We start from the raw sequence: 16,794 nt of genomic DNA on the forward strand, positions 1-16,794 counted from the left end.
TTTCTTATAAAGTTAAATATGCCCTTATATGACCTAGCAATTCAACTCCTAGGTATTTACCTTGGAGAAATGAAAACTTACATTTATATAAAAACCTGACACAAATGTCCTTAACAGTTCCATTTATAATCACCAAATCTGGAAACAGGTCAAATGCACCTCAATAAACAAATGGATAAACAAACTGCATTACATCTATCTAATGGAATACTATTCGTCAATAATAAGGAATGTAATATTGATACATGCAACAAGTTGGATGAATCCAGGAGTGGATTCAGGAGTGAAGGAAGCCAGTCTCAAAAGGTTACATACTCTATGACTCCATTTATATGACTGTTGAAACGGCAAAACTATAGTGACAGAGAATACATTAGTGATGGCCAGTGGTTTAAAGTAAGAGGAGGCTGTGGCTACAAAGATGGAGCAAGGAACTGGAATGGATGCAACTGTTCTGTGTCTTGATTGTGGTGATGGTAGTTACACAAATGTGTACATGTGTTAAAGCTCATAGAATTGTACATCAAAAAGTCAGTTTTGCTGTATATTAATATATTTTAAAAACTTTAACAAAAAGTCTGAAAAGAAAGAAACAATAAGTGTTTTCATGATTTTCCACAAAATCTCTTTGACAAACACTATCCAATCAAGTTGCTAGTGCCTCACTGTTCCATTGTTAAAAATAGTCTTACATTTGAGGATTACCAGAATTTTTTTCAATAGCTCCCAACATGAAAAATGATGAAACAATAAACAAATAGCAGAAAAGAAACCCAGTGGACACAAAGCTAGTCTAGAAATCAGAAGAAAACAAAAACTATAATTAATGGCCTCGGAGAAATAAGTATATTATATCCTTGAAACAAAGAGAAACCTAAAATATTATTTTTAGAAAAAAAAATAGGAGAGTAGAAAAAAGAAATTCAATATCATAGAAAGTAGAACAAAAAGACAAAGAGATGGAAAATTAGTAAGAACATTAAGACAAGAAAAACATTCCAGGAGGCCCAATATTTAAATAATCATAGTTTTAAGGAAAAGAAGAAAATATAGGGGAAAGAATTATCAAAGAAATAATTAAAGAAAACTGTCCAGAAGGAAAGGATATAATTTTCCAGACTGAAAAGTCCCACTCAGTATCTAGCACAATGTTTAGAAAAAGAGCCACAGCAAAGTACATCTTACTGAAATTGCAAAACACCAGGGACAAGGACAAGTTCCTAAGAGCTTTTAGAGAGAAAAAAAAAATAAAAGGTTACATATAAAATCACTGGAATCTGAGTATCTTTTTTTTTTGAGACAGAGTCTCACTCTGTTGCCCTGTCTGGAGTGCAGTGGCGTGATTTTGGCTCACTGCAACCTCCACTTCCCAGGTTGAAGTGATTCTCCTACTTCAGCCTCCTGAGTACCTGGGACTACAGGTGCATGCACCACATCTGGCTAATTTTTGTACTTTTAGTAGAGACAGGGTTTCGCCATGTTGGCCAGGCTGGTCTTGAACTCCTGACCTCAGGTGATCCTCACACCTTGGCCTCCCAAACTGTTGGGATTACAGGCATGAGCTGCTGCCTCCTGCCCTAAATCTGAGTATCTTAAAGCTATTCAACCTCAAGAGCAGAAGGAGCTACAAGATGATGGAATATTGCCTTCAAACTTTCAGTGCAAAATGAACTTCAACCTGGTATCCTATAACCAACAATCTGCTAATCTGCTAATAAAGGGGTCTCCATATACAGCTCAGAACTTTTACCTTCCATTGTTTCCTTTTTTTTTTTTTTTTTCCAGAAATTTACCTTAGGCTATGTTCAAATTGAGGAATTAAGTCAGAAAGAAGGAAGATGTACAAATCAGAAACAAGAGTTCCAATACTAGACAGACATGAAGGAAATCTCCAGGATAATGTTCTAGGGAGATTCCAAGATGGAGCTTTGAAACCCTTCTTATACATTGCTGGTGCAAGCATAAACATTCTGGATTGTTGCTTGGCATTATCCACTAAAGCTACACGATGATCCAGCAATTTTACAACTTGGCTTATAGTCAACAGAAATGCATGCACATGAAGACCAGAAGGCATATAGAATAATGCTTATAGCATCATTATTTGTAAATAACCAAATTTACAAATGATGAAAACAATCAAATGTCCATCAATAGCTATATGCTTTAAAAAAATTGAGGTTGAGTCATAAAGTGGAATACTACCCAATGATTGGAAGAAGAAATACTTGTAACACAGAGAAACATGAATGAATCTCACAATGTTGTGCCAAAGAAGCCAGGTACAATAGAGTTACATGCTTTATGATTCCATTTACACAAAGTTCAAAACCAGGAGAAATTAATCTATATGGATAGAAGGCTGAATAATGCTTGCCCTTTGGCTAGGGAGTGTAGAGTGGGGTTGAATGGCGGGACATGAAGAGGCTTTAGAGGAGCTGATAACGTTCATTCCTTTATTATTAGTTTTTATTTTTTAGAGGCAAGATCTTTCTCTGGCAAAGCTGTATTTCTTGTTCTCAGTTGTATACATATACCTGGTTGGTTTGCTTTCTAAAGATCCATTGAGCTATTCCCCTGTGATTTGTGCACGTTTCTCCATAAATGTTATATTTCCATGAAACATTTACCTTAAAAAGTAGGACAAATACTAGAGAAAGGTAGCATAGAAGAGGAAAGGGTAAGGAAAGAAGCTAAAGGAGTTTAATGTCCTTGTATTGCTTATGTAAAGTTTAACAGTGCTGATGTAATTTAGACTTTGTTAAGACAAGCAGGCACATTAAAAACTTAAGGCCAACAGCTAAAATAATCATAACAGAATGGATAACTTTCAAATGAGTAAATATAAAAAGACGGTATGCAAGACAAATCAAAATAGAAAAGAAGAAAAAAACAGAAACCAAAAACGGATTGCAAACTGAAAGCGCAAAATAAGATGGTAGAAATAAATGCAAATATATGGGAGACATCAGCATGTGGAAGGTAATTGAAACCACTAGAGAAAATGAGATTTCTCCCAGGGAGAGCTAGTATATTGAGAAGAAAAGGGGCCCTACAACAGAATTTAGGGAAACAAAAAGATGAAAGGTCTAAATTGAAGAAGACAAATCCACAAGTGAAAATGGGAAATCACCCCTAGAGAAATAGGAGGAAGAATGAAGCAGCTCCATCAGCATCTGTCTGAAGAAGATATTTTTTAAAGTAGCATCATCTGCTCAAATTAATTACAATAACAACAAAGACAGCCATTCTACAGATATTTCGATAAGTAGGGTGACTGTCATTTAAATTAAAATTAGACTTTTTTTTAGTGTGAAAGGGTATGTTAATTAGACAGAATGCTGGGACAATAGGTATAAACAAACTACCCACCCAAACTAGGATATCTCTTTCTTGTATATTTAAGCCATTCTTACTGAAAATTATTCTATTCATCTCAATACAAAGGTAACATTGGCTGTGAGAGTACCAACACATATACAGGTATGCTTACAGGAAAAAAAATTCCTTCTAATGATAAAAAGTTCTTCCAGAAAGTAATGTTTATTTTAGGATATGACTCACTGATAATTGTATGCCACCAATTATATGTGAGTGGAAAGTCTAACAATGGACAGGCCAAATTCTTTAAAAGTCTTAATTCCTGGCTAGGGGCGGTGGCTCATGCCTGTAATCCCAGCACTTTGGGAGGCCCAGGCGGGCGGATCACGAGGTCACGAGATGGAGAGCAATCTGGCTAACATGGTGAAACCCTGTCTCTACTAAAAACACAAAAAATTAGCCAGGCGTGGTGGCGGGTGCCTGTAGTCCCAGCTATTCAGGAGACTGAGGCAGGAGAATGGCGTGAACCCGGGAGGCGGAGCTTGCAGTGAGCCGAGATGGCGCCACTGCACTCCAGCCTGGGCAACACAGAGAGACTCCGTCTCCAAAAAAAGGGTTAATTCCTAAAGGAATGGAAGGCACAAAAGATAGTGGCTAAAATCAGAGTCCCATAACCACAGAGGTCAGGCACCCTCTTTTTCTTTTTCTTTCTTTTTTTTTTTTCTTTTTTGAACTGACACCTGGCAACACAGTGGTTCCCAAATAAATCTGAAAAATACTGTGCTAAGTAAAGATAATAGATGTTTTTTGCTTATTCACTTTAATGCTAGAATTTCTCATAGCCTTTAGTATATTTTTTCAATGAATTTTATTCTGTATATTTGAGGTTTACAACATGATATTACAGGGTACACACAGGTTATAGTGAAGCAAATTAACATATCTGTCATTTCACATAGTTACTTTTCTGTGACAAGAGCTGCTAAAATCCACTTATTTAACAAAATTCCCTGACACAATACAATTTTATTATCTCTAATGCTTATGCTGTACATTACATCTCTGGACTTGTTTGAGATTTTGGGAAATAGAGGGTACGGTAACCAGCACAGCATAAATGTAATTATAACCAAAGAATTTTCTTTTTCCAGACACTATCCAAGGGCTAGTCTTTCATGAATAACACTTCAGGGAACATTGGTATGGGCACTAATAAATGTCCTTTGCCAAAGCCATTTTCCATGTGCAGCTGAAGAATATTTGACCAGGAGTGGGAGGGTATCAGGGTGGTCCTAGCTCCACAATACTAGGCATGAACCTTAAACTGCCATTCAACTTTCCAAGCCTCCATTTTCCCCTAAATTCAAGAAGTTTAACCAGATCATCTCTTAGGTAATAGTTGGCTCTTTAATTATGTGGTTTTATGATTTGGATAACTAACCAGCATCTAGACATCCCCTAGAACAAAACTGTTTAACATTTTCCATCAGGGGACTCTTGTCCTGTACTTACTTAAGAGCCTGAAAGGCCCTCAGCTGTACCACTTTCCCAGTGAATCACACCCCAAGGGTGTGATTATTTTTGATTATCTCATGATAGGCACCCTTTTGTCATAATTTGTATCTTAATTTATGTCACTTTCTCATTAATTATGGTGTCTATGTAACATCAATTAAGATACTGCAACATTAATTTACCAAGACAGTTGCTCAGTTTGCTGGGAATTTTGTTTTTAACATCTACTCTAAGGTTATTTCTGGAAAAGTTAAGAACCTCTGATGTACCACAGCATCACAGAATCTAAATCTGGGTACCATCCTCTCTTGAAAACTACACAGTCTGAAAAGAAGAATCATCTCTCAAGGTGGTCATCCTTTTAGAGGAAAAACAAAACAAAAACAAAAACCCTGCCAGGTATTTGTCTCCTGAAAAGGATAGTTCAAAGGAGATTTTACTAAGAAAAGTTGAGAGTTAAATCCAAGAAAATGTAGCTCTATAAGAAAATGACTTTTAAAATCTTCACATTTTTATCTATAGCTATGAAATAAATAATCTTCATTAGAAGTATAAGAATCAAAACTTATTGAAATTTCAATTGAATTAAGCACTCAGGAACAAACTGAAGAGAATATTCTTTCCTTGGCTCCCAAGACATCTATGATTTTCATAATGATGTGATGACTAGTATGAATGTAGCTCTAATGAAAACAAGAACATAGAGGATCCATTATAGATCTGAAGCCTAAGAGACCAATGGCAGCCATGAACCTCCCCGAGGAACTAGTGCTTCCTACCTGGAAGTACTCTTTGCCCCATCTGCATTCTTGTACCCTGAGAAGTCATCTAGAGTCTGATTTTTATCATGTAGAAATCCATATGTAGGCACATATTAGTGAATCACATACAAAATAATGAACTAGGCAAATCTGTATTTCATGATTTGACCTCTTTCTGTATGAGTAATAACTGTAAATTGCAAACAAATAAAATTCTGTAAGCTACTCATGACTTTTGTGATTTATATGTACTCATAACATTGAAGCCCTGTGTATATATGAGTTCTATTGTCAATATCACCACTATTACAAATAAAAAGCTCCTTTAACTTTTACCAATGAAATACGAGATTCACCAAAGAATGCTATTAGAATTGCATATCCTGGATCATCAGAAGGCCCAGCACATGTAATTTTGTTGTGACGGACAGCCTAAAACAACCACACCGAGGCACTTACCTTGTGGGCAAAATGACCAAGTAATAAGCTGTCAGTAACTGAAGTATTTGCATCACTTTCCAAGATGTCAATTCCAAAATCTCTGCATGAATAAACTTGGAAGTTTTTCAGGCGAAGATTGCTACTTCTAAAAATCTATAAAATACAGCATGTTACAGCAAAGGTCTGAGGCTTGGTTTTTCTTGCAGACTTCCTGTAGTTTTTAAAATTATTGATTAAGTATAAGGAAGCATGCTATGTTGCATTAAAGCACCTTTTGTCCATCAATGTCAGTACAGGTATCCTAAAGTTGCTGTGAGGTCAGCACTAATGAGTCTCCTTTGGTAACACCTCTTCGCACTTTTCATTTTTCCTCATAATAACCAATACATTAAAAAGATAAATGTGAATTCTCCACATATCTAAAATAAACTTGGAGTGGCCAAATCACACAAAGGTAACAGAGAAAAACATCGCACCCAAGAACTCTAGTGCTTAACATTTTCTTCAGTGTATTATATATTAACCCATATTGTCAGAAGATTGCAAATATGAAATAAGTAGCTCAGCATGACTACAGATTCACAGTTATGTACATTGTTTATGATAACCCAAACAGGGGTCATGTAATAACAAAATTAGGTTGGTAGAGTTGTAAGCTCCCTACTTGCTATGGTTTAAGCCTGTCCCCCAAAAAGCATGTTTTGGAAACTTAATCCTTGATGTAAGTGTTAGGAGGTGTGTAGGTCATGAATGGATTGGTGTTGATTACAAAAAAACTTGGGGCTGTGAGTTCTATCACTTGCTCCTTCTTTGCCTTCTTTGCCTTTCTGCTATAGACTGATGCAACAAGAAGGTCCTCAGCAGATGCTGGCCTCTCAATCTTGGATTTCCAAGCCTCCAGAATCATGAGTTAATAAATTTCTGTTTATTATAATTTACCCAAATATTATTATTCTGTTACAGCAGCACAAAGGGACTAAGGCACCACTGGTCTGGGAGACAGAGTTGTGCTTATGTTTATGTCTTTGACCAATTTTTTGCTAATTTTATTTATTATTAATACATAATGACCCATTTTAATTTTTGTAAGTAGTATGAGGTAGGATACAACTTAATTCTTTTGTGTGTGACTATCTAGTTGTACAAGCACCATTTGTTGAAAAGACTATATTTCCCACATTGAATGGTCTTGGCGTCCTTTGTCAAAAATCATGTTTATAGATGTATGGGTTTATCTCCGGACTCTCACTTCTATTTCATTGACATCTATGTCTGTCTTTGGGCCCATATACCACACTGTCTTGATTATTGTTGCTTTGTAGCAAGTTTTAAAATAGGGAAGGATAAATCTTCTTACTTCATTCTTCTTTTTTGGTATAGTTCAAGGGAAGTTTACTTTTTAAATTTGCTGCTATTATGTTATTTAATTTCTGCCTTATTCTTCACTATAAAAGTGCAATTCCAAGAATATTTTTTATTTTTTAAACTTTTTGATTGATCAAATTTGAGTGCACAACAGTTCAAGCTGTAATTCTGTATTTTTTTTCCTTCACAGGTTTAGCATTTCTGATTGCAGAACTTCAAAAAATGGCTTTAATAGCATCTTTTAGTATTTTCATTTTACTAGATTATTCCCTCTAGGACAAGGCTATTCAAGAGCAGGGAGAGAGAGTTTAAGCCCCTGCAGGTATAAATTACTTCACTGCATAAGAAGGCACTCAACAAATGTTTCCACTAGATTTGTTACACCTACAATATTTATAGTGTTCATGGGAAGCGTTTTATAAAATTAAATGAGAACAAAATACTAAATACATTTTGGACTCCACCTGTTAGCTATCCTAATTATATATTTTTGGGCTTTCTTCATCCATAACTATCTTTCTTTTGTTGCATATATGAAATAAATGTTTGACTTCCTTATTGTGACATTATTATATGTTTGTATTCTATTTCCTGGAAGCTCTACGAACATATTTCTTCATCTATATATCTTACGCTCCAGATTTCTAGGCAGAGACAAAGTGTATGTAATTTTGTCTGTATTGCATCAAATAGTGGCCCTGAATAATTTTTATATGTTGCTGTTAATGGTGAGCATGCAAAGCTTCCTTATAAGAAAATCACTGGGAAAATGAAGAGTAAATGATTGAACCTTTTCTTTTCCTTTAAGAAAAAAATAGAAGAAAATTTAGCTTATTGACTAAAGTAAGAATGGTATCTTGAGCTAGAATGTTTGTGTTCTAATGACAAACAGTGCTTTCTCTTAAGACTGGGGCATGTATTCTTCAGGATATTGGGACATCAAATGCACAACTTCTGGAGTCTAAATTCTGCACTTGGTTGTACTACTAACCAATTGTGTGACCTTTGACAAGTCGCTTCCCTTTCTTACCCTTAATTTCTATCTCTAAGTAGGGATGGAAGGAAGGAATAGGTAACCTCTATGATCTCTCCTGATTATAAATCTCTATAATTCTGTTGTTCTCTACTAGTGTTTCCAAAAAACACACAATGGAGAAAATGACCTAACCCTGAATTAGTGACTAGGAATTTGTTTAACAACTATTCTACAAGCACCTATGATCCATTGGTGCTTCAAAATTGTGATAGCACAGCAATGCTCCCCTCAAGGGCAAGTCATTCCCATTTAAGTAGATATGCATAATGAATTGCTGTGAGAAAACAAGTGACAGTTTTAATTTAAAAAACAGCAACAATAACAACAACAAAATAACTTACCTGGGCACCACCTGCACTTTCCCAAACTGTGAAGCTCTGGAACAGGGTGATGCCAGTGACATTATCCCAAGGTGGCTGAAATTTAGGGTATACAAAGAGACCATACCTAAAAAGTGAAACAAAGAATGAAATTAAGCCAATTTTTATGTTTCTAACTTCCTACTTTTTCTTGTTGAAAAACACAAAGTAAAAGTAATGTATTAGGGAGAGTGAAGGTACATAGAATCTGTGACCCTCCCCCTGACTGTTCTTGCCCATCCCTTAGCCCTCCCACTTTTACCCTCTGTGACCTACACCCAAATCCCAACAAAATGCGATTACTCCAGAGCCCAAGTCCACCAGCCTCCCAGGGGCTCTGCCTATTTTTGGAAGTTTAATTGCTCTCTCCATTGAATTCTCTCTGGCCACAAAAGGTACATTCTGTCCTTCTGCCTTTTCATGTGACTCTCTTCTCTTTACCATCAAAACTGTTATGAGCTAGAAAATAATGCTAACACAATTATATACAAAAGCCAAGACATGGAGGCAGCCAAGATGTCCATCAATAGGTTAACGGCTGGGGAAAATGTGGTATATACTTGCAATGGAATATTATTCAGCCTTTAAAGAGAAGGAAATCCTGCCATTTGTGACAATGCAGATAAACCTGGGGGACACTGTGCTGGATGAGGTAAGCCAGACACAGAAGAGCAATAGTACATCATATCACTTAAAAGAGAAATCTAAAATATTCAAACTTATAGAAGCAGAGAGTAGAATGGTGGTTGGCAGGGGCTGGGAGGAGGGGAAAATGGGAAGTATTAGTCAAAGGGTACAAAGTTTCAACTATGCAAAATGAATAAGTCCTAGAGATATACTGTACAGCAAAATGCCAAGTATACAATACAGCAAAATTAACAATACCGTATTCTATATTTAAAATTTTGCTAAGAGGTCAGATTTTGTGTCAAATGTTCTTACAGTAATAATAGTAATTCAAATAAAGAGGGCTGGAGGACAGAGGTGATAGATGTTTGTGGCATAGATGGTGATGATGGTTTCAGGGGTGTACACTTATCTCCAAACTCATCAAGTTGTATACATTAAATATGAACAGCTTTTTGTATGTCAATTATACCTCAAAAAAGCAGTTTCAGAAAATACACAGGAACATCACCAAATCTTGAACAAATGCCAAAAGTGCTCTCATTATGAGCATTCTACAGAAAAATGTGAAATCATAAGACTTACAGCCAAAATATAGATGAGTATCCCCAAAGTTACCTGGTACAAGAATGTGCAATGTTCTGAGTGAAGGAAAGAAGTGGAGCTTGTGATGTTTGGTTGGTCACGAGATGGAAAAAGTAGCCATAACCAGCACCACACACTCTGTTCCCCTACAGAAATTAGAGAGAGTTAAAAAATAGTTACCCCATGTATGATAAGGTTGCTGGAAAGAAAGACTCTTGTTTGTGCTCATCCCACTTTTATATTCACTTTCTGCCAAAGTACATTAAAACTCTATTATAGACTCATTTATTCTTTTTTTCCTTTTGGGAACAAAAATATTGATATGGTTTGGATCTGTCCCCCTGCCCATATTTCACGTTGAATTGTAATCCTCAGTATTGGAGGTAGGGCCTGGTGGGAGGTGATTGGATCATGGGGTCAGTTTCTCGTGAATGGTTTAGCACTGTTCCCCTTGGTACTATTCTCACCATAGTGAGTTCTCGTGAGATCTGGTAGTTTAGAAGTGTACAGCACCTTGTGGCCCCCACCTTGTCTTGCTTCTGTTCCTGCCATGTAAGGTGCCTGCTCCTGCTTTGCCTTCTGCTGTGAGTAAAGGCTCCCTGAGACCTGAGACCTCCCCAGAAATTGATGCTTCCATGTTTCCTGTATAGCCTGCAGAACCATGAGCCAATTAAATCTCTTTTCTATATAAGTTACCCAGCCTCAGGTATTTCTTCATAGCAATGCGAGAATGAACTAATAAAAATATTGTCATTCTTCTTCCTTCAGCCAGCTCAACTAGACTGCAATTTGCCCATCTTAATAACTGGTTTCTCATGTTCAAGCCTCCTTCTATGTTCCCACAGTGAGTTTACTTATGACATCTAAGACTCTACTCTTTGGTGAATGCAAGAGTATATGGTAGCTCTCCAAGGCAAAGGTATACCTTGAAATCAAGCCCACACAATGTGTTCTCTCTGGATCTTTGAACAAATCAATGATTTGTCTACGGGCTGAAGGTCACATGATTGGACCAGTCATGACTTAGTTCCAAGACAAAGTGACTGATTTCAAATAAAGCTCTAATCTCTTTGAAGTGCTCTTGTCCTGAATAGACTATTAATTCACCTTGATATTTCTTTATAGGTCTTACTATCTAAATAATTTCATGTATTTTATGTGTTCATATAAAATCTGACTTCTCTCTGTTGGACCATATGAGTTTGGGGATCTAATTCTGATCAAACTGAACACAATGAGGTTATCTTTATAAATTCAATGAAGTACCTACAATATGTTCATCCCTATGCAATATAGTCTTAAGACAGAATAAAAAACTGACTTCCTAAAGGTTTAAGACTGTATACAGATGTGGTTTTTTTTGGTTTTTTTTGTTTTTTTTGTTTTTTTTGGCCTACCCAATGTTCACATTTTTTTGTTTCCAACATGTTCAAACCAAGAGACTTAATAAAAAATTCAGACTTTCAGCTTTTCTGAGCCCAAATTCCTGTGAGGTAGCTACGGGTCAGCTGAAGATAAGAAGGGCCTGCCTTCTTGGACTGTGGATCATTTTTCCACAGTCCTCACCCTTCCTGTTTCACTCATTTATGATGCCTGCCTAGTCTCTGCAGTATTTGAATTTGCAACCTCAACTACAGGCAACATAGTAAATAACATGTTGGCTGTTCTATGAAAGTTTCTATTTCTGCTTTCCTGAATCACATCTGAGTTCTCTCAGTACTCTCACATCTTAAGAATCCCAAGCCCTCTCTTTACCATCAGGGAGAAAGAACTCTGAGAAAAATCAGGGGCCCTATCAGGCTGCTGCGCTGCAGTGATGCTATTAGTGGGAGGAACGAAGGGCCAATCGATCAAGCCATGAGACTACTTCCTATGTGCCCACGTGCATCTGACCTCTCTCAGCCTGAGTGGCTGTCCAAAGCCAAGATGCCCATGTCTACCTGGAGAACAGAAATTAAGGAACAGGCTGCTGAGGCGTAAGCCCTGTGCTACATGGATGAAGGGAGTCTCCAAGGCTCCCACATGATTCATCCCTGATCACCTGGGGGTTTTCCATGGCCTGGCTGGTAGGAGACAAGGAATGCCTGGATCGTCCTCCTTGAAAGTCACTCAATCCTGGGAACACAAATTATGGGGCTTGGAGATCTCATCCTGAACACTGGCAGCAGGGTCACAGTAAAGAGAATGGGGAGTCATAAGGACTATGACGCTGTGCCACTCAACAAGACATTAAATGCCTTTCTTTAAAAAACAATACTCAGTGCAGCCCTCTATGCAGGGCTCAGTGGGGACTATGCTGTGAGCATCGCCTTGGAACAGTTTCTTAAACTTTAGTGTGCAGCCTGGTAGAGTTGTCATATTTAGCAAATAAAAACACAGAGTGCCCAGTGAAATTTAAATTTCAGATAAAAAATAAAATATTTTGGTATAAGTGTGTCCCAAACACCATCTGAAATTTAAATTTGACCAGATATGCTGTATTTTATCCAGCAGCCTTTACCTGGGGGTATATTAGGCAAAGATTTTCAGATATTCTGATTTAGTAGGGGGGTGATGAGGAAGGGATGAGAGACAGTATTCTGTACTCTTGGGCATCACAGGGTGCTCCGATAGGTCTGCTGCAGGTGATATTTTGACCCCATTTTGAGAACTGCCTCTCTAGAGGTGATTGAGAGAGTAACGCTAAGGGTTACTAACGTTCCTAGGAGACATTAAAAGAGGAGAGAAACACTAGAAAAACCATTTCCTGGTGAAGCTTTTTGCCATGAGTTGCTTTGGGAACCCACTGCAAATGGAAGCCACTGCTGAAAACTGAAGGAGGATAGAGACCTAGAAATCAGGGAGAGAATCCATTGCTAGGTACCCAGCGAAAGCATTGCCCAGCTCAGTGCAAGTTATACTTATGTTGGATTTTTTTTCTTTTCCTTAGAAGTATTTATTTTTTTAAGTTATGATGGAGTGGAATAATAACACTCACAGTGAAAATCTATAGAGAAGGCACTACACTCCAGGTACTGGATTTTAGAGTCTCATTCATTTTTATAATAGTTTTATGAGTTTTGTATTATTATTACAGTTTCATGGCAAAGAAACTGAAGCTCAGAGATGTTGAGTAACTTTCCCAAAGTCACAGAGCAAATAGTTGTCAGAGCCAGCTCCATCCAAGTCCAAGCCTGGAAAAGTTAGAGACTAGAGTAGAGAAATGAAGGTAGGACCCAAAGGCAGGATGCCCAATGATAGGAGGCAAGTGAAGAAACATAAACAAGAGAGTACAAGGCGAAGTCTAGTCACCAGGTCACGGGCAGAACAGGCATTTGCTGTGACCTCCCCAATAGTGGAGACAACATATTGAACAACATCCTTTGCAGAAGTCAGTGTATCATGGACATTCAAGCAAGGGAAATTCCAGACAAAAATTAACTGTCCAAGTAAGCCAGCTCCTAGAGGTGTGCATCTATAGTCACCAGAAAAAAAAAAAAAAAGCGAATTAATCCTTAAGGCACCGGGGGTAGTGTTTGATTCCTCCAAATCTGGAGAGTATTTTGCAGGCCAGATTTAACTAAGGAGTTGCTCTTTCCACACCCCAAATCCAGAGAATGTAAAATCCTTCTCATTCTCACCACATGGGGAAAAAAGCATGCACAGCTTAGAGTGCACAGAGAGATACATGGGTAGGGGTGTGGGACATTTCCCAAGAGTAGGAAGAAGACATGACATTTTGAAGAGTACATTTAAGGAGGACGAGGGTTCTGAAATTTCAGCATTATGGAGATCAAGTGTTATTAAGGCTCAGACATGTTGATGAGGACTGGCTTCTGACACAGGAATTTTGAGCAATGACAGATGAAAAGACTAAGATTATCTGCAGTTGTCATCTACTATCAGTGCAGACAATAGGGCTATGGACTGGATGCAGACAAGGGTTAGAATTTAATGAGGAAGTTCTGACCTATCCAAGGACAGGGTCTTGCACTAGCCTTTCACACAGCTTGGGGAGTTTTACTACATTCTCAGCAAAGATGGATTGAGAGTGAGGACTCCATACTCTTTTACTTGTAGCTATTCTGTGTTTCTTTATCTTTAGACTAAGTAAACTCATTTCATCCTATGGCTTCAGTCATTCTAGACTAATATTTTTATTGACTTTAATTTCCAAATGAAAGGCCTTTAGGTGTTTTGTTGTTGTTTTTTTTTTTCCTTTTTTCTTTTCTCTTTTTTTTATTTTTTATTTATTTATTTTTTTTTTTTTTGAGATGAAGTTCCACTCTTGTTCCCCAGGCTGGAGTGCAATGGCACGATCTTGGCTCACCGCAACCTCCGCCTCCTGGGTTCAAGTGATTTTCCTGCCTCAGCCTCCTGAGTAGCTGGGATTACAGGCATGTACCACCATGCCCAGCTAATTTTATATTTTCAGTAGAGATGGGGTTTCTCCATGTTGGTCAAGCTGGTCTCAAACTCCCGACCTCTGGTGATCCGCCCACCTTGACCTCCCAAAGTGCTGGGATTATAGGCATGAGCCACCATGTCTGGCCAACTTTAGGTATTATTAAGTGTAACTCTCTGAACTTGGATGATCCACTGGCAGTGATAATATAGCAGCACCCCCGACAGGAGAAGAATTTAAAGACCCTATTCCCTCCTGAATGTACCACATGTTCCACAAGGAAAACACACACACACACACACACACACACACACACACACATATATTCAGCCAAGCAAAGACAGTACGGGGGAGAAAACTGAAACAGATTGCCCTTAACTCAATAACGCTCAATTCCCTGCCTTGTGTGACAGAAAGAACCAATGCCTCAACCCCTGGAGTCCTTCAATTTTGGGGGAAGTGTGAGTCAGGGCCAGAGTTCCCCTGACACTGGAAGCCTGACCAGCAGGCAGCAGCCAGGACCTGGTCAGGGAGGCCAGCACATGCTGACACAATTGCCCCAGGCTGTTTGTTTAGCTTTAGCTTCAATTCACTGTGGGTCCCAAAGGTTCTTACCCTGGGTATTTGTAAATAGACAGCCCTTTCTTCCTCATTTTTCATTCAGTTACAGGATGTTTTGTTCCTTTGTGGACTAATTGACCCAGTCTCCCCTGCACTTCATTATTTTGGAGTCTGAGCAATTCTCCAATTTCCTAAAAGCACTTAGAATTCTAATCACATGTCTCACCTACCACAGGGTACTCACCAAAAGTGACTTTTGCCCTAGTGCCATAGCATTTATGGCACATCTGGGTGATCACATATAAACACTTTCCAAGTGCATTTATAGGTGGGCAGGAGACTACGACTTTGGTCCTCTGTTAGCTGATAAGACTCACTTTTCTTACAAAAGAAGCGCTTGAACAGTCAGACCACATTGAGTATTAAGATGAATCACTATCCAAGATTCTAACATGACTTCAAAGAATCAGGTCCATTTCTAAGATTTCAATGGTCTTAGGGTGGCCTAGAATAGAGTGCTGGTTGTCAATCAGGGATGACTTTATTCTCTAGGGAACATTTAACAACCTCTGGATACATTTTTTATTGTAACAACTTGGGAGGATGAAGAAGAGAGAAGAGGGCTACTGGAATTCAGTGCATAGATACCAGGGGTGCTCTTATACAGAGGATAGCCTCAATAACAAGGAATTACCCAGTCCAAAATGTCAATGTTGACGTAGTTGAGAAACCTTGGTCTATAGTCTACACTGGAGTCACATATTAGCAAAATAACCCACACCCATTTTCCAGTATCCCATCGCTAAATTTTGATGAAAAGACAAGCCTAAATATGAAAACATGGTTAATTACAATAAGAATACTTTAATAGTCTTTACCAGGAAACTATTCATATCACTTAAAACTATTAGATGAGGCATTAGGCATTCCCACTAAAAAAAAATTTATTAGCATTAAATCAGCTATCTCAATTTTTCTCTTGTGCTAGAAAACAGAGTATGCACTCCTGCTTCTTGGCCTCAAGAACAATCACTGTCCCTTAGTTGGCAAATATGAGTGTCCATTGTATCTCTTCAGCCCTTGCAGATACACAAATACCACAGCTGTTGTTCTCAGTCATGATTACACAATACAAACTTTCACCAGGGAAGTGAAACTCCACCTTCTCTAGGTGTGTCTCTCTGTACCCATGAACCTGCGGAAAGGTCAGAGGTACATAATAACTGAGGGCCACAGAAGGGGGCTTCTTAAGCACCCACCTTGTCTGCAAGCATACAATGAGAAATGTGGACTGGAGGCTAAAAGAGATCATCTCACTTGTCCACACAGCTCTATTTCATTACCAGGAAAATGCTGTTTCATTATCAAGATTTTATGAGGAAAGAAAAGATTCTTACATTTCAAAAATATATTCCAAGGACTGCAACCTTATTCATCACCTTTGCCAGCCAGATGCTCAGAAATCACATGTTTCCCTGAATAAATGGGTTTGTTGAATCATCTGCCCTACTGCCATTAGCATTTATGGCACATCTGGGTGATCACATATAAACACTTTCCAAGTGCATTTATAGGTGGGCAGGAGACTGCAACTTTGGTCCTCTGTTAGCTGATAAGGCTCACTTTTCTTACAAAAGAAGCACTTGAACAGTCAGATCACATTCCTTCCTGGCCCTTCTTACTCTCAACTCCAATTGTGTATGCTACAAATGATTCATGAGGAAAAACCACATATTTATGCAGGCAGCTGGCAGCTTGCGGGGAAGGTTTTAAGGCAAGCAGGGAATTTTGTGTGGAAATCAATTCTTTGCGGAAGTCAATGTATTATGGACATTCAAG

At 38.1% G+C, this 16,794-nt stretch overlaps 1 protein-coding gene across 1 annotated transcript in view; it reads right to left on the reverse strand.

The window, feature by feature from the left end:
- PKHD1 (PKHD1 ciliary IPT domain containing fibrocystin/polyductin) overlaps window positions 1-16,794 on the reverse strand; it is a 629,203-nt gene that overhangs the window by 421,673 nt on the left and 190,736 nt on the right. The window contains 3 exon segments of the mRNA XM_021937365.2: window positions 6,057-6,191; window positions 8,781-8,886; window positions 10,044-10,156. Coding sequence (XP_021793057.2) covers window positions 6,057-6,191; window positions 8,781-8,886; window positions 10,044-10,156 — 354 coding nt within the window.

This window comes from Papio anubis, chromosome 6 (assembly GCF_008728515.1).
Source record: "Papio anubis isolate 15944 chromosome 6, Panubis1.0, whole genome shotgun sequence".
NCBI lineage: Eukaryota > Metazoa > Chordata > Mammalia > Primates > Cercopithecidae > Papio > Papio anubis.